This window comes from Paroedura picta, chromosome 12 (genome assembly GCF_049243985.1).
Source record: "Paroedura picta isolate Pp20150507F chromosome 12, Ppicta_v3.0, whole genome shotgun sequence".
In the NCBI taxonomy this organism is placed as follows: domain Eukaryota; kingdom Metazoa; phylum Chordata; class Lepidosauria; order Squamata; family Gekkonidae; genus Paroedura; species Paroedura picta.
This window is the reverse complement of record NC_135380.1, coordinates 44224925-44249756: the sequence shown is the minus strand read 5'-3', so window position 1 is coordinate 44249756 and position 24832 is coordinate 44224925. Positions and strand designations below refer to the sequence as shown.

Genomic DNA, 24832 nt, shown 5'->3' with positions numbered 1-24832 from the left:
CCCCTGGCTAGGTAAACAGTTCATGTTTCCCAATGTGCCAGGAAGCAGGGCCAGACCTTGAGCTCCTGTCAAAAGCACCCAAATGTGCACAGGAGGGATGCTTCTGTTCTAAAGTTACCTGCTCCCAAGGATGAATGGCTACGCTCAGCGTTTGTGGAGGGAGGGGAAGGCAGCAGCACAAGGGACTCTGTTTCAAGGTGAACACAGTCACATTGCTGAAAGGAAGGGCAAATCCAGGCGAGGGGGGAAATACTGAAAAGGAAGGAGAGGCACTGCACATGACTCTAAGATAGTTTCAAAGTGGCCCCTTCCTTGCTTGCCCTGCAGCCCACAGCCAATTTCTCAATCATTATTTCCAATGATTGCAGTTGCCATCAACGAGGCCAGCCGGGCAGAAGCAGGAGGTAGATGGGCACCTCCCCATCATGTCCAGAATAGACTGTGTCCTGTCTGGAGCCAGACCTATCTGAAAGCTATGCATTTCCCCTCCCTTCCACAGCCCTGCTGGTTTCATTGGCCATTACTGAAGCCGTGAGAGGGTTCAGCAGGAAGCAACCAGCTGAGGTGCCCTCCATGGGGGTCACTTTTAATCAAATTTTAATTGGCAATTGCATTGTCTTGGGATTGCAGTGACTTGCTTTAATAGCATTCTTCAGCTGAACAGCAGGAAATAAATTAAGATTGATAAGATTTGTTAAGATTGATATTTTATCCCAGCCACCATCCAAGAAGCTCAGGGTGGCATACAATTTGTCCTCAAAACAACCCTGCAGGGTAGGTTATGCTGAAAGCTTTGTGGCAGCACGTGAACTTCAACCCAGGGCTCTTGAATTCTAGACTCATGACACTGACTCTCCAGCCCAACACAGAATGTGTTCTGAAGACACCTGCAGAAACTGACTGGGTTGGACAGTGTTCAGACCAGAGATGGAAGAACTCCAGGTAGAACACCTTGATGTACTAACTAGAAACCTATCCTTGATCTGCTGCCTATCCTCTTCATCAGGTGTCTCTAAGTGGAAATATTTTGGAAGAGGGGGAAATTATCTGTCCATTTTTTACTCTATCAGGCATAATTATATACAATTTGAAAGAACTCAGGTGAGTCAAGCCATGGCCTATACAGAAAGATGAGCTGACACAAAACGTTATAGGGCCCCACTCACCCCCAAATTAAGTTACACTCAGAGGGGACACTTCCTCACAGAATTACTTGAGGACTTCCTCAAAGCAGGAATGAAAGTAAGGATGTACTTTAACCCCAAGGCCAGATCCTAATGGATTTCAGACTTCCCTTCTCCAGAAGAGTGTGGAGAAAGAATATGTGGCGAAGAAGACACAAAATGCTTACACCAACAAAGGCATGGACCAAAAGTACCTGGAGGCCATGCAGCCTCATCTTGTACTCTGAAGAAAGATTCAGGTGGGTAGCCATGGTAATCTGAAGCAGCAGAACAAAGTTTGAGACTAGGGGCTCCTTGCTGACCCACAAAGTTTTAGTCAAGGAATCAGCTTGCGTGTTCATACACACTTCTTCAGATGCAATGAAATGAAAGTTACCAGTCCATCCATATTGGTAGAAAGGTAAGTAAATTAGCATAAAACATAATGCAGCCATTTAACAATTCAAAGACCAAGCAGGAAAAGTGCAGTTCCGCAAGGCCTGCAAGACCGGGCCCCTCCTCCAGGATTACAGTTGAGGACCATGGACACAGAAGATCTGGAACATCATCGGGCCTCTCTTGCCAGCTCAGCTCCTCCTCCTCCTCCTACAGTCTCCCTCCCTTGACTCTGCACATATCGAGTGGAAGGCAGCGCACTATAAATTCTAACTAATTTTGAATGCATTTTGTAGAAGTTTTACTGTTTACATTGTTGTAACTCGCCCTGAGAGAACTGGTTCAAGAGGGGCAGGCTATAAATAGAATTAAATCTATTTAAAATGATTACCCTTTGTTTGGGTTTAATTTGGGGACGAAAACATAGTGAAGGAAACAAATATGTGAAAATTAGAGAGTGATTGACAGATGTCTCTTTAATTGCGGAGTGCTGAAGGTGATTAACTGAGACCTTGCCATCTTGTATTCAGAAAAGAAGACTACATGAGTCAGAGGGCTCTTCCCAATGGACAGCCCCCAAGAATCCCCAACTCCGCCTGGGAAGGCAACCTGCCTTTTCTTCTACAGAATGGGGGGGGGGGTCACCTTACCTCTAATCCTATCCCACCTGGAGTACCTTTCCTGACAGGTACAAGGTTCCACCCCAAATCAATTCCTCCCGGTGCAACACTAACAGGGCCAGTTCAGGACCTCTTCTCTGTGCTGCCTTTTCATGGGGCCAAACCAGAGCTCTCCATTCGGAGGCAGTCCCACCCAAGCGCCCAGTGTGTGTCTTCTAGGGGAACAGTACTCTTTCTCTGGTTCAGGCATATTTCTCTCCCAAAAAATCCTGGCTCCTCTTTGTGAGCCACAGTTACACAGGGTCCTTCCTCTCATGGGAACACCCTGGCCCCCACCCACAACGTACCCCAAAGGCTAGTCACCCCACATCCAAAGAACCCATGCATCTGAACTGTAAATGGAGATTTCTTATACATATTTTTAAAGAAAGCTTCCACTCCCTTCAATAACAGCTCACAGCCTGACCCACTGTAAAATGACTGAGGGCATCCCCCCCATATTGTCAGGGAGTCCCTTCTTCTACCATAAGGGAGTAAGTACCCAGTAAGTGTATTTCAGTTTCCATTTGAGAATTGCAGCTCATCTCTAGATGATAGAGATCAGTTCCCCTGGAGGAAAGGGCTGCTTGGGAGGGGGAATGAGGGATGCCATCCTCCAGGAGGGGCCTGGGGATCTCCTGGAATTCCAGCTCATCTCCAGACTACAAAGATCAGTTCCCCTGGAGGAAAGGGCTGCTTGGGAGGGGGACTGAGGGATGCCAGCCTCCAGGTGGGTCCTGGGGATCCCCAGGAATTCCAGTTCATCCCCAGACTACAGAGATCAGTTCCCGTGGAGGAAAGGGCTGCTTGGCAGGGGGACTGAGGGATGCCAGCCTCCAGGTGGGTCCTGGGGATCCCCAGGAATTCCAGTTCATCCCCAGACTACAGAGATCAGTTCCCCTGGAGGAAAGGGCTGCTTGGCAGGGGGACTGAGGGATGCCAGCCTCCAGGTGGGTCCTGGGGATCCCCAGGAATTCCAGTTCATCCCCAGACTACAGAGATCAGTTCCCCTGGAGGAAAGGGCTGTTTGGGAGGGAGATTGGGGGATGCCAGCCTCCAGGTGGGGCCTGGGGATCCCCTGGAATTCCAACTCATCTACAGATGACAGATATCAGTTCCCCTGGAGGAAAGGGCTGCTTGGGAGGGGGGACTGAGGGATGCCAGCCTCCAGTTGGGAGCTGGGGATCCCCTGGAATTCCAGGTCATCTCCAGACTAGAGAGATCAGTTCTCCTGGAGGAAAGGGCTGCTTGGGAGGGGGACGGAGGGATGCCAGCCTCCAGGTGAGGCCTGGGAATCCCCTGGAATTCCAGCTCATCTCCAGACTACAGAGATCAGTTCCCCTGGAGGAAAGGGCTGCTTGGGAGGGGGACGGAGGGATGCCAGCCTCCAGGTGGGGCCTGGGGATCCCCTGGAATTCCAGCTCATCTCCAGACTACAGAGCTCAGTTCCCCTGGAGGAAAGGTCTGCTTGGGAGGGGGACCGAGGGATGCCAGCCTCCAGGTGGGGCCTGGTGATCCCTTGGAATTCCAGCTCATCTCCAGACTACAGAGCTCAGTTCCCCTGGAGGAAAGGGCTGCTTGGGAGGGGAACTGAGGGATGCCAGCCTCCAGGTGGGGCCTGGGGATCCCCTGGAATTCCAGCTCATCTCCAGACTACAGAACTCAGTTCCCCTGGAGGAAAGGGCTGCTTGGGAGGGGGACTGAGGGATGCCAGCCTCCAGGAGGGGCCTGGGGATCCCCTGGAATTCCAGCTCATCTCCAGACTACAGAACTCAGTTCCCCTGGAGGAAAGGGCTGCTTGGGAGGGGGACCGAGGGATGCCAGCCTCCAGGTGGGGCCTGGGGATCCCCTGGAATTCCAGCTCATCTCCAGACTGCAGAGCTCAGTTCCCCTGGAGGAAAGGGCTGCTTGGGAAGAGGGACTGAGGGATGCCAGCCTCCAGGTGGGAGCTGGGGCTCCCCTGGAATTCCAGCTCATCTCCAGACTACAGAGCTCAGTTCCCCTGGAGGAAAGGGCTGCTTGGGAGGGGAACTGAGGGATGCCAGCCTCCAGGTGGGGCCTGGGGATCCCCTGGAATTCCAGCTCATCTCCAGACTACAGAACTCAGTTCCCCTGAAGGAAAGGGCTGCTTGGGAGGGGGGGGACTCTGTGCCTTTGTGCCCCACTGAGGTTCAGGGATGCCAGCCTCCAGGTGGGGCATGGGTATCCCCAGGAGTTGCATCTCATCTACAGACTACAGGGCTCAGTCCTCCCTGAGGAAAGGGTTGCTTGGGCGGGGGGACTTTTTGGCTTTGCGCCCCACTGAGGTCCGTGCCCGGGCCAGGCTCCCTCCCTAACTCCCCAGGCGTCTCCCAAACCTGCCCTGGCCCCCCTCCCCACTCCGCAGCCACAGCACGCATTCCCCAGATCCCCACCCCAGCGTCCCGACGGGCGCCCTCCCGCAGAGGCCCTCCGGCCGCCCCGCCGCGCTTCCTGTCCCGGCTCCGCTCCCACCCCCGGACAGACCCGCCTTTGCTCTCTCCTCCGCGGCCGGGGTCACCTCCGCGGCCGGACTCACCCTCCTGCCGCTCGCTCTCTGCCATCTTCGCGGAGCCGAGAATCCCCCGCCGCCTTTCGCTTCTCCCCGCCTGACAGGATACAATAACCGTCAGTCGGCCATCTTGGAAAGGGGCACAGCCGGGTCTGAGGCTCACGCGCAGCTGAGCGGGCCGCCGCCCCCGCCGCCATGTTTGTAAAGGGCAGCTAAGTCCTCCTGGCGAAAAGCTCCTCCCCGTTCCATGGACCTGTACTTGAACGTCCCAACCGGCCTTCTTTCAAAACCACATTGATTCCAGAGTGACCATATTGGCCAAGGGCAACTCCTGTGATTTCCTCGCACGGCCATTTTGACGAAGGGCAGGGAGGCGGATTCGAAGCCCTTTTGGTGCAGGGCGCCGCCCCCGCTGCAAAACTTAAATGGGCCGCGGGACAGAGTTGGAGTCCGAAGGCTCTTCCCACCGACTCCTGTGATGCCTGTCGAGGGACACACTGTGGTTCACTGCAAACCGTGAACCACAATTGCATGCTGACAAGTGTTTTTCGATTTTGAGATCCAGAATATGGCCTTCACTTGAGTTGTCCTAAAATAGCAAGGGCCTTAGTTTTACTAGAATATGGTGTTTGCATCAGGAGAGCTTGTCCTTCACTCACAACCCTCTGAGAGCCAGCTTGGTGTGGTGGTTAGGAGTGCCAGCTTGTAACCTGGCCAGCCAGGTTTGATTCCACGCTGCTGGATCAGATGAGAAAGTGCTCCATCCCCCAAGCCATTTTAGTTGCCCTTTTTTGCATCTTTTCCAGTGCTATATCTTTTTTGAGGTATAGTGACCAGAATGGTACACAGTATTCCCAATGAGGCCGCATTAGAGAGTCATGCAGGGGCCTTACATACAAGCTGATTTGTTTCCAATTCCCTTTCTAATAATCCCCAGCACAGCATTGGCCCTTTTTATTGCCACTGCACCCTGTGTTGACATCTTCAGGGAATTCTCTACCACGCTTCCATGACCTGGTCAGTTACCACCAGTTCAGACCCCATCAGTGTGTATTTAGAGTTGTGAGTTTTGGCTCCAATGTGCATCACTTTGCACTTATCCATGTTGAATCTCATTTGCCATGTTGATGCCCACTCGTCCAGCCTCCACAGTTCTCTCTAGTTTTCACCACCCTGAACAACTGCAAATGTAGCCACTTCACTGCAAATGTAGCCACTTCACTGCTTACTCCTAACTCCAAATCATTAACGAACAGCACCAGATATTAAACCGTACAGCTTGCCACATTCCACTATGAAAACTGCCCATTCAGACTCATTCACTGTTCCCTGTTAATTAACCAGTTTTTAATCAACCAGAGGACTTGTTTTCTAATCCCACAACTGCTGAGTTTAATTAAGAGCCTTTGGTGAGGAACATTAGTAAAAGCTTTCTGGAAATCTATGTAAACAAAATCTACTGGGTCACCCTTGTCCATGTTTGTTCACTTCAAGGCTGTGCACAAGGGGGGGGGGGCTTGAGGGGATTAATTTGCCCAAAAAAGTTTAAATAAAATAAATAATACAAAAAACTACTAATTGAATCAATGAAAACCAATTACCAATAGCACTCAGGGCAGCTCTCCCACCCCTGAGTGCCTCCTCCGTCTCACACCCCTGACCACCCCCTCCTCCTTCCACCTCTCTCCAAGGCTGCAGATCCCTGCTGTGTGAGAACTGCCCCTTTCCAGGTCCTGGGAGGAGGGGAGGCCATCTGCAGAGTTCTTCCACTCCATCCCCCTAACCTAGCGCCGGTTGTACTCCTGAATGCAACTGGCTAGGTCCCTAGTATATTTTATAATCTTTCCAACAACCTGTAAAGATAGATCAGTATTATTTTCCATGTGGCAGATGGGAGGAAGAAGAAAAAGAGTTGGTCCTTATATGCTGATTTTCTCTACCCGAAGGAGTATCAAAGCGGCTTACAGTCACCTTCCCTTTCCTCTCCCCACAACAGACACCTTGTGAGGAAGGTCAGGCTGAGAGAGCCCTGATATTCCTGCTCAGTCAGAACAGCTTTATCAGTACTGTGGTAAGCCCAATGTCACCCAGCTAGTTCCATGTGGGAGAGCGCGGAATCAAACCCGGCCCACCAGATTAGAAGTTGGCGCTCTTAACCACTACACCAAGCTGGCGTTATATTGCTCTATATTGCAGGACCACAGTTCAAATTGGAGTGGTTCTAGTCTTTCACATTCCCCCATAGCTGCTCACACCAACTCTTTCGCTTTTCTCATGACCACTGTTCTTGTAAAAAAAAATGTGTTTTTAACTGTATATGGTGAGAAGTTCACCAGGTTTTGCTCTGCTAGACCTTAGTTCTTGCAAGGTCAAGATGGATAGCCATGTTAGTGTTCTATCTGTAGCAACAGGAAAGAGCAAGTTCAGCAGCGCTTTAAAGACTAACACAACTGGTGGCGGGCTGGAAGCTTTGGTGAGTCGCTTCTTCAGATGCAGCTAGAACGGGGCGTTGCATGATACCTTGGAGAGCGGGGTTATATCAGATGCCCAGCTGGCAAAGCTCATCTGAAGAAAGAAAGATTCCAGTAGACAGCCGTGTGGGTCTGAAGCTGCAGAGCCAATTTTAGCATCCAGGGGCACCTTTACCACCAACCAAGTTTTGTGAACTTCTTAAAATACAATGTCATGGAATGGTCCTGGCCATCCATGTTGACTAAGGTGACCAGAGGGACATCTGGGGGCACTTGGCAAATTGTACTTATGTTAAAATTAAAAATATATCTATTACAATATTATTTTTGCGTTCTGTGCGTTCTATAAAACTTTTTGTTGCTCCATATAGACCAAATTTTTAATCATGACCCCCCCCCCTCCCCGTCAATGGTGTCCCGCTTTACCAATGTTAAAATCTGGTCACCTTAATGTTGATGTGCATCCTGACTTGCAATGGCGAGGAAAAGGGTACAAGTAAATCACAGCACAAGGGAAATGAGTGAATTGCCCAGGAAGAATCTGAGGAGATAACCCCGGTGAGAGTGAATTGCCTGGGAAGAGTCTGAGGAGAAAACTCGAGCAAAAGTGAATTGCCCGGGAAGAATCTGAGGAGAAAACCCCGGTGAGAGTGAATTGCCCGGGAAGAATGAGGAGAAAACTCTAGCGAAAGTGAATTGCCCGGGAAGAGTCTGAGGAGAAAACTCGAGCGAAAGTGAATTGCCCGGGAAGAATCTGAGGAGAAAACTCGAGCGAAAGCGAATTGCCCAGGAAGAGTCTGAGGAGAAAACTCTAGCGAAAGTGAATTGCCCGGGAAGAATCTGAGGAGAAAACTCTAGCGAAAGCGAATTGCCCAGGAAGAGTCTGAGGAGAAAACTCTAGCGAAAGTGAATTGCCCGAGAAGAATCTGAGGAGAAAACTCTAGCGAAAGCGAATTGCCCAGGAAGAGTCTGAGGAGAAAACTCTAGCGAAAGTGAATTGCCCAGGAAGAGTCTGAGGAGAAAACTCTAGCGAAAGCGAATTGCCCAGGAAGAGTCTGAGGAGAAAACTCTAGCGAAAGTGAATTGCCCGGGAAGAATCTGAGGAGAAAACTCTAGCGAAAGCGAATTGCCCAGGAAGAGTCTGAGGAGAAAACTCTAGCGAAAGTGAATTGCCCGAGAAGAATCTGAGGAGAAAACTCGAGCGAAAGCGAATTGCCCAGGAAGAGTCTGAGGAGAAAACTCTAGCGAAAGTGAATTGCCCAGGAAGAATCTGAGGACAAAACTCTAGCGAAAGTGAATTGCCCGGGAAGAATCTGAGGAGAAAACTCTAGCGAAAGTGAATTGCCCGGGAAGAGTCTGAGGAGAAAACTCGAGCGAAAGTGAATTGCCCGAGAAGAATCTGAGGAGAAAACTCGAGCGAAAGCGAATTGCCCAGGAAGAGTCTGAGGAGAAAACTCGAGCGAAAGTGAATTGCCCGAGAAGAATCTGAGGAGAAAAGTCGAGCGAATTGCCCGGGAAGAGTCTGAGGACAAAACTCGGGCGAGAGTGAATTGCCCGGGAAGCGTCTGAGGAGAGCACTCCCGCGCCACGAGAGCGGGTCCGTGTCTGAGGCTCTCCTCCGGCGAGGCCTGCGCGCGTCCAGCTGTCATCTGGAGCACACGAGGGGAGGGGGGTGACGACACGGACCCCCATCCCAACCTCCCGGCCTCCTCCTCCTTGCCCGGCCCCAAGATGGCCACCCGGCTCCTCCTCCTCCCGCCTGCCCGCCCGCCCTTGGCCGCGGCGAGCCCGTCAGGCGGGGGCCGGGCTGGGGCGGAGGTCGCTGCGCCGCTCCCTCCCCGAGGCCGGACTTCGCACCCGCGGCCGGGCCGCGGCGCGCGGGAGGGACGATGCTGGCCTTCGTGGCGAGGCGCCTGGTGAGTGCGAGAGGGGAGCCCCAGAGCCCTGAGGGAAGCGCGGCCCGCCTCTCCCCGGAGCCCGCAGGAGGACGCCGCAGCAGCCGGGGTGGCCGAGGAGGCTGAGGGGCAGCCGGGGGGCGGGGGACGGGGACGGCGCGCCTCTCCCATGGTGAGTCGGGGGGGGGGGTGGCAGGGAGGCAGGGAGGGAGGGAGGCCCTGCGCGGCTCCTGCCTCTGCAGGGGGGGGGCTCGCTGGCACAGCCGTTGCTTGTCTGTCTAACCGGGGTAGTCAAACTGCGGCCCTCCAGATGTCCATGGACTACAATTCCCATGAGCCCCTGCCAGCATTCGCTGGCAGGGGCTCATGGGAATTGTAGTCCATGGACATCTGGAGGGCCGCAGTTTGACTACCCCTGGTGTAAGATATTCTAACGATGATCTGCCTTGCAGGCGCTGCAGGGAAGGGCGGCGTTGTCAGTCCGCGGCAGCGAATCCCGCCCCCTCCCCCAAAAAAGAAGAGCCCAGGAGCCTGGGCCCAGTCGGAAGGCTCTCCCACCCCCCCACCCCGCGCGACCTCCTGCGGGCCTGGGTCTTCCGCGGGGAAAAGCGGGAAGCTAGAGGGGAAAGGGCCCCTCTCGGCCGCCCGCGAGGGAGCACCTGCAGTGGAAGGACAGCCCCGGAGGCTGCGGACTACCTCGCTGGGCTCTGCTCGCTGGCCCCCGGGGAGCGGGGATCTGGTCCGCACATTCTTGCCCTAGAATAAAATGTTCTTCGCCTTCGAGGTTCCCCCAAGAGCCTGCTGATGCACCTTTGCAACACGAGGAAGATCCGTAATGGTGGGGAAGATGAAATTGTTTTTGAAATCTGCAGTTTATCTTTTAATCCTGGCTTTGCAGGAACTTTTGAGTTTGATTCACAAGGCTTGGGCTTCTGACATCTTAAAGCTGACAAATGCCTGTATTTGAAACATGGGTGCCGGAGAGAATTGGGGGAGAAGTAACTGGTTTTTGAGGCAAGGTCTTTCCTGTGGCACAAAATGTCATGCTTCCGTGTTCCCTTGGATCTAGAGGTTACTGATGGGTCCCGGGTACTAGGGTCCAGGAGACCCTGTCCAGGATTTTGCCAAGATACTTTATGGATTTGAACAGATGAGCTTATACTCTTGACGTAAACCCTCCTTGAAATTTGCATTATTTTTGGTATTCAGGTTATGAATACAAGGATGGGTCCCCAGTAGGAAACATGATGGGGCCAGACAACTTGGAAATGCTTCCCTTCCCAGGTTCTATTAACTGGTAAAGATTTCCCAATCATCCTCTTGTTCAGCTTTCACGCATGCTGAATACTTTCACACTTTCGATTCATTTGCAACTGGCGTTTCCTGTGTGAAATAGCCAAATCCGCTTGCTGATGGTTGCTAAAGTGCATCAAAAGTGGGTTTGGAGTGCATGATGTGTAAGCTCATTTACAAAGTAATAGCTTCCCCCTCTGCAGTAGAGGAATCCATTGACTATGTAGGAACCTCTGAATAGGTGTTCTAGTTTTGCTTCCTTTATGATTGGGGAGTTCCTGTTTTGTTTAATATAGTGGCTTATGTGATTAGTTTGTGAATATATAAATGTAAGAAGCGACCTTCGACTGAGCTTGTGTGGCTGCAGTTGTCTTCTCTGACTGGTGGAGTAAGGCCTTTTTCTGCAACACCTGTGCCCTGTCCTTAAAACTGGATACGCCAAGGATTGAATGTGGGACCTTTGGCATGGGAAACCAAGCAGCAAGGGCATTTACACTTCATCTCATGGCAATGCACTAGTAAGCCCAGGGACTGCTGCCCTTTGCTTCTGGAAAATTCTGCACTCTGGTTACAGCCCAATCCCATGCATCCCTCTCTGTTTAGTGGGAGCTGCTTCCCTGCCAGCGGGTCTTGAGCTGTGGCCTTGACTCTCATGGAGGTGATTTTCCATCATATCCCTGGGTGCATTCAGTGGAATTGTTCTCTCTTCCTATAATAAGCAGACATAATTTTGCAAGAGTAATGGGCCCAAGTTCGAGGTTATCTCGTTGCATAAGGCTTGATGCGGTTGCCAATCGATATGTTGTCAGGGTGACAGCAACAAGGCATTGGTAAGTATTTGTTTAGGGAGCAGATAAGTTTCAAAATGGGAAAGTTTATTTCTTTAAAAAATATCAGTTATATAAATTGGTCCTTATTTCCTTAGTGATGATGATTTCAATAGGGCATAAATTGGCGATTTAAATGAAAATCTGTTTAATAGGCAGGGGGAACGTGGAAGCTGTGTGTGGGACTGTGGGTAGAGATTTTGATAATTTGGGATACCTGGGTTCAAATCCCCACTATGCTGAGAAGGTCCCTGGATGACCGGAGAGGCCAGTTGGGGACTCTCAGCATCACCTATTTCATAGGGTGGTTGAATGGATAAAATGGAAGAGATGAGAACAATGGAGGGACACCTGGAAACAGATAAATTGACCTGCATGGCCCACACTCGCTCTTGTCAGATCTTGGACACTAAGCAGGATCAGCCCTGTTTAGTGTTAGATGGGAGACCACAAGGTAGTTCAGGGTCGGGTCATGGAGACAGCCAACAGCTGGGCCAACAGTACCCCCCCCCCCATCTGTAAACTGCTCCGCGGTTATTAAATAAAAGAGTAAGGGCAAGTTGGGAGGAGTTAGGGCGGGCTCTGTCCAGGATAAAAACTCGGAGGGGCGAATCAGGAGCCGCGAAGCAGCTCCTGATTCGCCCCTCCAAGTGTCAATGCTGGATCAAGGAGGCAGTGCCTCCTTCGCCGCCATAGACTACACATCGCTGCTCCGTTCCAGCCGCACAACCTCTCAACTTGCCGGGAAAGGAGCAGATAAGTGCTCCTTTCCACCCACACACCCAACACACTTCCCGCCGACCTTCAGGACCCTGCCACCGCCGCCAGGAACAGGTCAGCCACCGTCACCCGCTAACTGCCGCCCCCCCGCCTCTACCCCCCCTCCCCGAACTACCCCCCCAACATCTCCCCCTTCACAACTCCTTCCCCGCACCCAGCAAAACGCCGCCACGACCGCCACTCCCCAACATCCAGATCTCCTCCCTCGCGCCCCGTCCCAACACCCCCGCTACAAGCACCCCCCACTCCGCCGCGCTTCCCCACTAAACCCTACCACCCCACACCACCCTTCGCCCCGCCACCCGCCCACACACAGTCACACAACACCTCACTCACCCCCTCGAGGACCGCAACGTTCTCCTCTGCTGTGCTCCGGCCCGCGCCGCCACCGCCAGTCTGCGCGACCCACGTGGCTGACGCACCTCCACCAAACTAAACCACGCATGCGCCGAGTCCTGCGCATGCATGGCTCCCTCCCCAACTTCCCTCCACCCTCCCCCACCCACAGAACCACCAGACACCACGCATGCGCCGGATCCGGAGCATGCGTGGTTCCCCTCCCACTCCCCAACCGCCTGCCAGCATCCTGCTGCCCGCTGCCGTCCGAACCGCCCGCCCTCAGCGTCCAGTCCAGCCCCGAGCCTCAGGTGAGATCGCCGGAGGACCGCGCACCCTTCTGCCACCCCAAGAACACCCTTCCCGCGAGCCTTCCCGCCTACCCACCGGCCGTCTCCGCGCCCCCAGAACTGCCTCGCTGCATCTCCCACGCACCTAGGCTCTCCCTGTCCCTGGGACCATGCCCCACGTCCCGCATCCCTGCCTACGTCGGCCCAGGCCACGGGAAAACTTCGCCCTCCGAAGCCTTCCCAGGCCAGTGCTCCCTAGCGCCCATTTTATTTCACAATAAAATGGGCTTTAGTTCTAGTCTTGATATATTTCAACATGCCATGAGATTTGCATTGATCTATCAGGTTGACCAGTACTCAAGTACTCCTGGGAAATTGGAGGGGATGTGTGTGTCTGAATTCTGGTCCACACATTCAGGAGAGCATGATGGTAGAATGACCCGGATTTGGATTGTTTCATGGGGTGGGCTTTTACTCTGAATGTGCTTTGCATAGGGGGAAAAAACTCCCTGCAATAAGAAAATTAGCACTGCAGGCAAAAGAGAACATTCCGTTCTATTTGCTTGCTGCAGAGCTTTTCTGGTTGTTGGGAGTTTTTTTTTTTTTGGGGGGGGTGCTTCCAACCGCCCTGAGCCATATGGAAGGGCAGTATAGAATTCAAATAAATAAATAAATAAATAAATAAATAAATAAATAAATAAATAAATAAATAAATATGTGGTCTTCTGTTTGCAATCTGAAATAATGTCATGAATTCTACTTCCTTGAATCTTTCTCTTTCCTGGCTTAAAAAAAATATCCCTGAGTTGGGGTATATGTGTATGTATTGTAGGTTGACCTCTTGCCTAGCTGTTGGAGGGCTAATTAGTCAGGAATGTGATTTTAATTAAGGTGACCTTATTAAATAATCATGTGGGTATGGGAAAGCATATGAATGGAATCTGGTTTCTGCTTTGGCAGGATGTGTCTTCCTATGTGTTCCACAGAGCACCTAACTTCTAGGCACCCCTTGAGGAATAGATGTTAATAGTAATGATTGAAATGCTGTCTCTGTGTACGTGGCATCTTAAAGAGGTTGAACAGGCAGAAAAACAAAAAAACATCCCTGCCCTTGAAGCGCGTATAAACTTAAAGCACAAAGCTTGAGTCTGAAGGCACTTTTTGGAGGGTAATGGTGGAATCTCAGTTAATTACTCTCAGTATTCCACAATTAAGGATACACGGGCTAATCAGTCTCCAATTTGACATATTTATTTCCTTAGCCACATTTCCACCCACCCCTACCCTTGGAATAAAACCCCAAAAAAGTATGACCATATAGGCAAAGTGCATTATTCCGGTTTGCTCCTCATATTCCGGTGCATTATTCCGGTTTGCTCCTGAGCCTCTGGGGAGGGTGGTATAGAAGTATGATAAATAAATAAATAAATAAATAAATAAATAAATAAATAAATAAATAAATAAATAAATAAATAAATATCTGGCATATGTCTTTAGTATGCTGTACTTTGTTTGCTGCTCAACTTCTGCTCATACGTATGGACCGGTAACTTCCATTTCATTGTGTCTGAAGAAGTGTATGTGCACCCAAAAGTTCACACCTTGAATAAAATTCTGTCGGCCTGCAAGGTGCCCCTGGACTCAGACTTGGTTCTGCTGCTTCAGTCCAACAGGGCTGCCCACCTGAATCTCTTCTCACTGCTTAGCAAGTCTGTACAGGTGGCCTCTAGTAATGATCACTGGGCAAATATTAACTTTCATGGACTCAGAGTTCAGTGTGGTGACATTATAAAGTCCATCTGTAGGTCAGTTCTCCGAGACTGTTCTGGTATTTGTTATTGCTTTCCATGCATTTCTTTAAATAATTGCTACCCCTCCAGAGGCACACCATTCTAGAAAGACATTCTTTCAACTTTCTAAAAACAGAACCCCAGGATTTAAAAACCATCCCATGGAAACAAAGTGAGCATCCTATCTGGGTCTGCTCTACCTAGACAAAAGTTCATTTATTTGAAATGTGGTGTTGCAGGAGAGTTTTGCAGATACAGTGGACCATCAGAAAGATAAGTGGATTCTGAATGGAATCGAGCCTGAATTCTCCTTAAAAGGGCTGGGCTTGGAGCTACCATTCTTCAGTCAGGTAATGAAAAAAGAGCCATTGGAAAAGGGCTAGGAAAAGAATTGGAGATGATTACCTCAGTCAAGGCAGCCCCGGGCCTTGGCTTACAAGACTTCGGCGAGGCTGTTAATAACGGGATGTTCAAGGGGACATAAATTCAGAAGGTCACCATAAGTCAGAAGCAGCTTGATGGCACTTAACACACTTGCATGAAATTTGGGTAGCTTTGATGGAAATGTAAGCTTCTCAAAATAAGATTGGCATCTCCAGGTAGGGGCCTGTCACGGTCCTGTTATTGCAGAGCAGTTCTGTCAGAGCTCTTTCAGACTTGCCTCCCTCACAGGGTGCCTGTTGTGGGGAGAGGAAGGGAAGGCCACTTTGTGACTCTTTTGGGTAAAACGCCCTCCACAGCGTTTTCATGGCAGACTCAATATGGGGTGGTTTGCCAGTGCCTTCCCCTGTCATTACCGTTTACCCCCCAGCAAGCTGGGTACTCATTTTGCCGACCTCGGAAGGATGGCAGGCTGAGTCAACCTTGAGCCGGCTGCTGGGATCGAACTCCCAGCCTCATGGGCAGACAGAAACCTGTGTGGGAGGCCTTAAATGTTTCTTCTCTACCACGACCCTTTCCAAGGTAACCCTTTCTGCCTGGGGAGCTGATCTTTATACTCTGCAGGTGAGCTGTAATTCCAGGAGGTCTCCAGGCTCCACCTAGAGGTTAGCTACCCCTGGGTTGGAAATATTCCTGGAGGTTTGGAGGTGGGACTTCAAAATCGTACAATGCCTCAGAGTCCAGACTTCAAAGGAGCCATTTTTGCCTGCAGTTGGGAGGGAGTGGTGCAGGGGTGTCCCTCCTGGGCTATGGGCTATGTCCAACCCTTACCAGCAACTGTTTGTATTCTGGGGCGCAGACAGGCAGACCAGCATCAGTCCTGTGAGTCTGGAAAGTGCAGGAAGATCTAAATAAATACAGCCTGAAACTGTAAATAGTGAGAGGGAGAGGAAGGAAAGACAATTGGAAAATGCTTTGAGACACCTGAGGCCTGTTGGGCCACTGCGACCCATTCCCAGTTCTCGCAGACCTCTCACAACCCCACATAACTCACAGGTTGACTATTGTGGAGAGACGAATGGAAAAGGTGTTTGTGAACCGCTTTGAGACTCCTTTGGGTAGTAAGCAATAGGGTACAAAAATCCGTTCTTCTAAGGAGCAACCATGAAAGAAGCATGTGGCCACATAACTTTATCAACAGTGAAAAAATGGAAAAGAAGGAACAGGGTGGACACCTGTGTACTGTGACTACCCTATGTGTATTAGGGCAGAGGGGCATTCCGGTGTCTGTGACCTAATTCCCACAAGAAGGGAAATGACACAGAACTGGGGGGAATTGGTTGCCATATAATCTTCCCCTAAGAAGAGTCTCCAGTCTGATTTTCCCTGCACATATCTGAAGACATGGCTCTGGAAAGCTCATCTGTAACCACTATGCCACAATTCCCAAAGGTCAGTCCTCTCCCACACTCAACGAACATTCCAAACCACAGGTTCTTGACACCCATATCTCCACACCCATGCCCTCATTTGTCACCACGCCACCACAACCTCCCACACAACACACACATTCAACCCTATGCCCTTACAGACTGGACAACTCCTCCCCTTCCTCTCCCCATTGCCAAGCTCTAGCGCCCGTTGTATTCTTGGATACAACGGGCTTTGCCCCTAGTAATAGTATAATAGAACAGTAGAACAATGGTGAGAACATTAAATTAACTAACGCATACTGATGGTCCCTTGGGTTGGACAAATTGGCAGTGGTTTCCATGGGGGAGAGGCTCGGGGGCCAATGGGAAGTGATTGGTTCATGTTGACTTCAACCAAGTGCCTGGCAGAGGAGCTCCCTTTCGCAGGCCCTGCGTAACTGTTCAGGTTCCATTAGGGCCCTGATCTCTGGGAGCTCATTCCACTAGGTGAGGGCCAGGAGAGAGAAGGCTCTGAACATGGTTGAGGTCAAGCAAGATTCCTTGGGGTCAGGGATCACCAGGTAGTTGGAGGTAGCGGTGCATAAGACTCTTTGAGAGGTTTAGGCAGAAAGGTGATCTCTTGGGTACACTGGACCCTGACCACACATGGTCTTAAAGGTGGTGGCACCTGGATGCCGTGACATAGCCATGTGATAATCCTTTGCTAGGGCAGCTGGTCGGTCCCCTCGAATTCAATTGCAGTTAGTTAGTTGTTAGTCTGAGGAAAAGTGCTTGCACTTGGGGGCTCACGCCTTGGGTGGATCTTTGTTGGAGGTGCTACTGGACTCTTATTTTGTTTCGTTTGATAGTTAAGTTATAGAAGCTGTTGGAGTTCCTGAACGGAGCTTAGGTGACTCCCACCAAGCACAAACAGGAAGAAGAATTTGAATATGTCCTGCCTCCCTGATGGATTTAATGAATGAAATATTGATATTTAGATACTTCAGTCTAATAGGCTTATTGACACAGTTTAGCCTGCTATTTTTTGTGGCTTATATACCAGGTGTCCCCTTTTGCTATATATTTAGTATTGCAACCAGCTGCTAGTTTAATTTATTTACCTGTTCATACAAACCTGCTTGTGTTGGGTTAGCAAAGCATGGTCAATCTGCTTTTGAGGGAAACGGCTTTCTTCCATTTTCTACCCTTCCAGTGTGCTTCTGAATTGCTATGGTGAGCTGTTTAAAATCATGGCGTGGGAGCAAGCGGCCATAGGAATGTAAAGACGATCCCCTTTACAAAATAACCCCTCCTCCTCCACCAGCTGAGGGCATAGAGGAGGAAACTGTGTCCCCTCCCAAGTCCTTTTGCAGCCAGCCCCCAGGGATGGTTTGCAGCTGTGACACTTTGCTACATATCACTGTCGTGAGTCCGAGGTGGGAGGGACGGAACATTGAATCCACTACAGGGTCTGCCTTGCTTTCCTGTTGCGGGAGGTGGGATGATGCATCAGCAAGGAAATTCGACTTCCCCAGGAGGTACTTTAGAGCAGTGGTCCCCAACCCCTGGTCCGGGGACCGGGACCGGTCCGTGGATCAGTCGGTACCGGGCTGTGGCTCCTCCTCATCCTCCTCCCCAGCTGCTGCCTTGGGGGCTGTCCTGCCACTCTGCCGCTGGCTCACCTTTGGTGCTCTCCAGTGGCCGCCATGGCTGGGGCTCCCCCTCGGCATGGCACAGCTGCTGCTGCTTGCAGCGCCCCCCAGCAGACGGTGGGAAGTCAGGGGCGCCGGTGGGAAAGCAAGTGAAGCAGGGGCTCAAGTAGTGGCGGTGACGTCCCTTGGCAAAAGACTACCTCCCGGGCCTCAGTAAAATTATCAAGCGTTGACCGGTCCCTGGTGATAAAAAGGTTGGGGACCACTGCTTTAGAGTGAATGAAAACCATGAGAAAAACTCTCCCCGCTGAATGTGTTTGGCGGTCAATTTGCGCGGTTGCTGCAAAGCCTGTAAATTTTTATGGTCCACCCACACTTCAAAAGGGACAGGAGATCCCTCCAGCCAATATCTACAGCCTCTTTCTCCCAAATGGCCCAATTCCTTTTGGTCTCTGAAGACATTTTGGAAATCTAAGCCAGAGGATAGAAGTGCCCATCCTCCCCTTTCTGGAGGATCATGGCCCCCATTGCTACATCGCTTGAATCGACCGAAGGATTGGCTCGGTGATGAATAGTTGCTTTAGCTTCTCAAATGCCATGTGGCACTCCTCGGACCACTTCAGCTTAGCCCCGGGTCAACTCTCCTCTGCCCCTGCCCCTTTTGTTTTCAGTAAGTCCGTAAGGGAAAGGGCTACCTTTGCATAATTCGGGATGAAGGACTTTATGGAAATTAGCGAAGCCCAGAAAACTTTGTGATTGCCACCTAGTATGGGGAGGGGCCCAGTCCAACAGATCTTTTTCTTTGTTGGGATCCATGCTCAACTCTTGTGGTGAGACCCGGTACCCTAAGAAATCCAGACTCTCCCTATGAAATTCACACTTGGAAAGTTTAGCATAAAGGTGATTTGCCCTCAGCCTCCTCAGCACCTCCTGCACCAGTTTTATGTGTTCTTCCAAAGTATTAGACTACAGCAGAATGTCATCAATGTAAACCAATTCCCCTTTGTACAGCAGATCATATAACACTTCATTAATTAAATTCATGAACATTCTGGGTATGCCGGATATACCGAACAACATTACTAAATACTCAACTTGTCTCAGCGGCGTATTAAAGGCAGTTAGGTTTATCTGGAAGGAAGTTTGCTATATGAAATCTCTGTCCCTGTATCTTTGTACTTGAAATCAGGCCAACAATGAAAAACTTATGGTTTAGAACGGCAATGTGAAAATCTTCATAGACGCTTACATGTTTACAGTGCAGCTAGAGATAGAGTTTACGTTCTTCTACATTAATTGAAGTCAGTGGTCTTAGAAGGTCTCACTGCTCTTCAACTTGCACTTCTATTTTGGTTATTTGTCGAGGCCAACTGTAATCATGTGTGTGAACGAGATTTAGCTCCCCCTCCTGAGTTAGCAAGGATTCAAGTTTTAATCCTGCCTTCTGGCTGTAAGCTGCCTCCAGCAGTACGTCCCATATACTGGGAGAGTGACGTTCTCCTTAGGAAGGAATGCCTGCTGGGCTCAGGAGGAATGGGTCTTATATATGACTGCCAACTGCAGGTATGGAAATTCCTGGAGATTTTTTTTTGGGGGGGGAGTTGGGCCTAGGTAAAGCAAGGTTTTAGGAAGGGGAGGGAACCTCAGCAGGGTATAGTGCAATTGATTCCACCTTCCAAAGCAGCCATTTTTTCCTGTGGAACTGATTTTCTTATAACCTGGAGATCAGCTGTAATTCCAAGGGATCTCCAGGCCCCACCTGGAAGATTGCAACCCTGGTCTTAACATGTGTGCTTTGTGACCCACAGGCCAGGCCATCAAATTTGGTGAAACCGGTGGCTTTGAGAAAGCTTCCAGGCAGATACCTCGCCCACCAAGAGGGCCTGCCTTCCCTTCCTGTTCCACCGCTCCAGCAGACCTTGGATCGTTACCTGTTGGCATTGCAGCCCATCGTCAGTGAGGAGGAGCTGAGCCATACCAGGCAGCTGGTGGAAGAGTTCCGGAAGCCGGGCGGTGTCGGAGAAAGGTTGCAGAAGGGGCTGGAGAGGAGGGCTCGGAAACATGAGAACTGGGTGAGTGGCCAGCTTGGGGTCTGGAGGAGGTCAGGAATGTAAGGGGTGGCTCGGGCCTAATTCACACATGTAGGGCAATAAGGTTGAAGGATGGACTCCCTTGATTCATGCTGCTCAGGGAGAGTGATACATTTGTATTGGAGTGCTCCCCTGTATTTAATAAATGAACAACCACTCCCTAAAAATAGAAAAACAGCAAAGAAAGACTTGTGCTCTATTGCTACTTGGAAGTAGCATTTTGTCCGCAAGGAACATGCAAAGCTAAGATCTAGTCTCGAGTGGTGATGTTTGGTCTCCTTCTTTGTCTCCTTAGGTGTGTGAACTAAAGCTAAGATTGTACAATCCATCACTGATTTTTGACCTGGGCATCCCTAAGTGTACAAATACTGTCTGGAGTATCTGCTTTACACCCCCAAAATGGTGTGACCTTCACCCCTCCTTCACCTTAGGCTCCTAAATCAACCCCTCTTATCTTCCCAGCTCTCGGACTGGTGGCTGAAAACGGCCTACCTGGAGTATCGTCTCCCTGTGGTGGTGCATTCGAGTCCTGGCGTAGTATTGCCCAAGCAAGATTTTCAGGATCGGCAAGGCCAGCTGAGGTAATCATTGGTGGAACACCAGCTGCCCAAGTTTCTAGGATCTATGACGCATTGAAGATCCGTTTTCACTATTTGTGTTTTGGGGTTACCAGGCCTAGAATGTGCAGCCATTATGGATTTTTTGTCCCCAGCAAGCATCCAAATTGAAACTGAAAGACAAACACTTCTCAGGGATGCTTGAAGGTGATTCTGTGTTGAGCCAGGAGTAGGGCTAGATGACCCTGTATTCCAATTCTGTGATTGCTGAGTCCTGCTACATTTCGAGCATCAGTAGGCAGTAGAATACAGGTGCTGGATTTGCACAGTTCCGCAGCATTTTAAGAGCATTTTGAGGCATCTGTTCCCTTTTTAATTTTGGCACACTTTGTCAATGTCAGTTTTATTCACCTAGGTCACTTATATGCCTCCTTTCCACTTTGGAAATGTGCTTGAGCAACCTGTTAATAAAAAAGAATGTGAACATAACGGGACCAATCAAGACTGTCTGTAGACATGATCAGTTCTTCAGATTTCATCTTGGGGAGACTTCGAGAGTAGGAGCTGGCCTTGGGAGAAGCAGTTTGGTTTCAGGCATAGATCTGTAAGATCCAGGTTCAAATCCGACCGCACTGTAAAGGTACTTGGTGACCTTTTAAAAAATAAATTTATCCTACTTATTATGTCATTCTCTACTCTTTCCCACCTTTCTCTGGTGCTCTTCTGTCGCCTGGCCACCTTCCACAGCAGAAGGGATGATTTGGGCCTGGTTGTCCCAGTCTTATTCGGACACTCTAATCCAGAGTCTCCCAACCCCACAGTTACTCCAGAGCCCCGGGGGCATTTAATTTTAAAGAGAGAAGGGGTGACATGTCACTTCTGAAGGCATGGCCAACTGATGTCACTGCTGGGTTACCTCAAAGCTGGCAAAATTTTTCTGGGGTTGCTCCACAGGCAAAAGGCTGCTCTAACCACTATGCCATACTGTCTCCACCTAACCATGCCACACGGCTGTTAAGGAAGATTAAATGGGGAAAGGAGAAATATGGGCACTGCCCAGAGCTATGGGAGGAAGGGCAGTACAAAAATGCACCAGAGAGAAAAACAGAATTTAGCAATAGTAGCAACAAAGGCCTAAGCTTCAATGAAATACAATTAAGGTACTTTTGTGAACACTCCCTTAGGTTGGCTCCCTGGGTGAGGCAACATCTATCCAGATTACCTTTGCCCCAGCCTGAGACTAATCTCTGTGACTGTTGCTGAAAGAAAAGCTTTGACCTTTGTACAGGATCCCCTTTTCCACACTTGCCCATCGTCCCTCTCGCTTGTTGTCTTTCATCTGTTCCCTAGCTGTGTTAAAAATACCAGCCAATCCAGGGAAAGATCAGTCAGGCTCGGAGTAGAAAGAATCTCTCTTTGGAGCAGCGCAGTGTCTGAGGCTGGCCAGCCGGCTGGCAAGAATTCAGGGCTGAGCCCCTGGACCTGTTTGGAAACCAAGGCCACACCCCCAATAAATAAAGCAAGGGCTGCAGCCTTTGATCAGCCCACTCTGGCAGCAGCCCAGTTGAGCTTTAGAAGAAGAAGAAGAGTTGGTTCTTATATGCCGCTTTTCTCTATCCGAAGGAGGCTCAAAGCAGCTTCCATTCACCTTTCCTTTTCTCTCCCCACACCCTGTGAGGGAGGTGAGGCTAAGAGAGCCCTGAGATTACTGCTTGGTCAGAACACCTTTCTCAGTGCTGTGGGGAGCCCAAGGTCACTCAGCTGGTTGCATGTGGGGCAGTGGGGAATCAAACCCGGCTCGCCAAATTAGAAGTCCACACTCCTAACCACTACACCAAGCTGGTTTAGTTGGGTGTCAACCCTGTCGAATAAAGTGGGACAACTTCTCAGTAGACATGGCCCTGCACATCCACTACAATTTGGTTTTGAGGCTGGCCTTGGGTGTGGGATGTAATTATTTTAGAAATAAATGAAAACCTTTTTTGATGGGCGGGGGGCCCTTTTTAAGGCGTGAGGTTGAGAATCAAAGCTACCCACTAACTTTGCTTGGTGTTTCGAGTATGGTGGTAGCAAGGTATGGAAGGGGAAAATATTAATTATTTTCATGTTCTCAGGGAGAAGGGGCATGGAAATTACTGTCCCAGACTGGTCTCGCAGTTAAAAAGTTCCTGCTAGTTGGTCTTGGGAAGGACCTTTCTCAACCCAAAGAGTGGTTGCCAGTCAGGGTAGACAAGTGAGCAAGAGGGGTCAGTAGCTGATTCCACATAGGTAGGGTTGCCAGCCTCCAGAAAAAAAAAACATTTTGATCCGTTCTTTTTTTAAAGCCAGGAAGCCTTGCAGTCTAAAGTAGCTTGAGGTTGCTGCTTCATGAATAGGGATTGGCAAGACCCAGTTCAGAAATATAATTGGAGTGAGTGGCTAGTGCCTTGCTCCCTTGGAACAGTAGCCGAGAATCATAGAGTTTGAAGGGATCCCTAGGATGATCTAGTCCAACCCCCTGCAGAATGCAGGACATTCACAACTACCCACCCACCCACAGTGACCCCAAATCCATGCCCAGATGATGCCCCTCCAGAAGAAACCAGAATCCCTGGCCAGTTTAGTTTGGAAGTAATTTGCTTCCTTGTCCTAAAGTGGCAATTGGCATTTCCCTGGGTGTTCGTCAGTGATGGTGAATGCAAGAACAATCTCTGTATGCATGATTGCTCTTTGTATGTTGAGTAACTCAAGTAACAATGTGTGTACAGTTGAACATGTGATACACACACCCAATTAGTCACGGTGCTGGTCCCCAGTTTCATTTGTGAAGTGAACGCCCATTGGTTCGTGATTACAACCAGCTGTGTGTGCAGAGAGGAAGGAAGTAGGTGTGTTCAGTGTAACATGCGAACGGAGCAGCTAGGAGGATCGTTTCTGAGGACAGCCATGTCGGTCTGCAAGAGAAGAGCAAGACTCCAGTCCAGGAACAGCTTAGAGATTAACATGATGTTCAAGGTGTAAGTTTTCGAGAGTCAAAGCTGCATTCGTCAGATATTTGTCAGGTGTCTGATCAAGGGTGCTTTGACTCTTGAAGTTCATACCCTGAAAATCTTGTTTGTCTCAAGGTGCCACTGAATTCGAACTTAGGAGCACTATCAGTGCTCATTTTTGTTCCATGATGAGAGAATGGCAGAATGGGAATGCAGTACGTCAACTACTGAAGCCCTTGAACTGAAAGGGATCGTTGGCCCATTATTTCCTGTGTGCACCTTTACTCAGAGGTAAATCTCATCAGTTTTCTCTAGGGCTTGCTCCTGAGTAAAGCTAGATGGGGTTGCATTTTTAAACTGCAATATTTACTATCTTCTGTGGGACTGACTTTTTCCCCACAATAAGGAAAAGTCCTTATGGCGGTGGTGTTCTTTCCATTGAAATAGGTGGCCACAATCCTACCAGAAAGTTGTTGTGTGCAAGCCCCATTGAAAAGATTGTGGCTCATGTCACCCTCCTTACAAAACACCCAGAACACGGGGAGGATCTGTGGCTCAGTAGAAGAGCCTCTGCTTTGGCATACAGAAGGTCTCAAGTTCAAGCCCCAGCATCTCCAGTTAAAATGACCAGGTGGGAGGTGATGTGTATGATTTGGACCCGAGACCTTGGAGAACCACTGCAGTCTGCATAGACAAAGCTGACTTTGATGGACCAGGGGCCTGATTCACTATAAAGCAGCTTCATGTGTAGCCAATTTATGCATTCAGCAAAAGCTCACTGGGAGAGTAGAACAGCGTATTACATATTTGAATGCTCCATTGTCTTTCAAAGATATGGCTTGCACATGAGAGAAATACATGTTAGGGAGAAAGCTAAGCTGGGACTTTTCATATGACATGAATACAAGAATAGCCCTGCTGGATAAGACCAATAGTCCCCTTAGTCCAGCTTCCTGTCTCACACAGACATAAGCACCTTGGTCACCCTCCACTGTACTTTTTCCAGCCATGCAATGTCCTTTTTGAGATACGCTGCCCAGAACTACACAAAGTATTCCAAATGAGGCCACACCATGGTTCTATACAGGGGCATGACAATGTTTACTGTTCATGCTGAAAGTTGTGGGTCCCCCCCCCCTTGGGGATGGGAGGCCTTTAAAACATGCTGCCTGGCTCCACCTGGCCGGCAGAAGAAATTTGTGAGAAGATGCTTTATAACTTGGTTCAGCCAAATGTGGAAAGTGACTCTTGGTGCCCTCAGGACAAAGTCCAAACAGCGTTAAAAGGCAGCTTTGCTCTGGGCTCTGTGTGGAATCCAGGCTGCTGTCTTTTGATGGAGAG

The 24832-nt window shown here is 49.9% G+C and overlaps 2 protein-coding genes across 4 annotated transcripts in view; one reads left to right on the top strand and one right to left on the bottom strand.

Moving 5' to 3' along the window:
* The window catches only part of PTPA (protein phosphatase 2 phosphatase activator), a 44462-nt gene extending 39511 nt beyond the window's left edge, over window positions 1-4951 (bottom strand). Inside the window, exon 1 of the mRNA XM_077306879.1 lies at window positions 4776-4951. Coding sequence (XP_077162994.1) covers window positions 4776-4800 — 25 coding nt within the window. The 5' untranslated portion in view covers window positions 4801-4951. The remainder of the gene's footprint in view (window positions 1-4775) is intronic.
* Window positions 4952-8924: 3973 nt separating this feature from the next.
* The window catches only part of CRAT (carnitine O-acetyltransferase), a 45090-nt gene continuing 29182 nt past the window's right edge, over window positions 8925-24832 (top strand). The window contains exons 1-3 of one of the 3 annotated variants that reach the window (XM_077306876.1): window positions 8925-9135; window positions 19684-19947; window positions 20428-20546. In XM_077306876.1, the coding sequence (XP_077162991.1) occupies window positions 9109-9135; window positions 19684-19947; window positions 20428-20546 (410 nt within the window). In that variant the 5' untranslated portion in view covers window positions 8925-9108. Of the gene's footprint in view, window positions 9287-19393; window positions 19439-19683; window positions 19948-20427; window positions 20547-24832 lie in introns of those variants that run through there. The other 2 variants (XM_077306875.1, XM_077306874.1) reach the window with 2 other exon arrangements.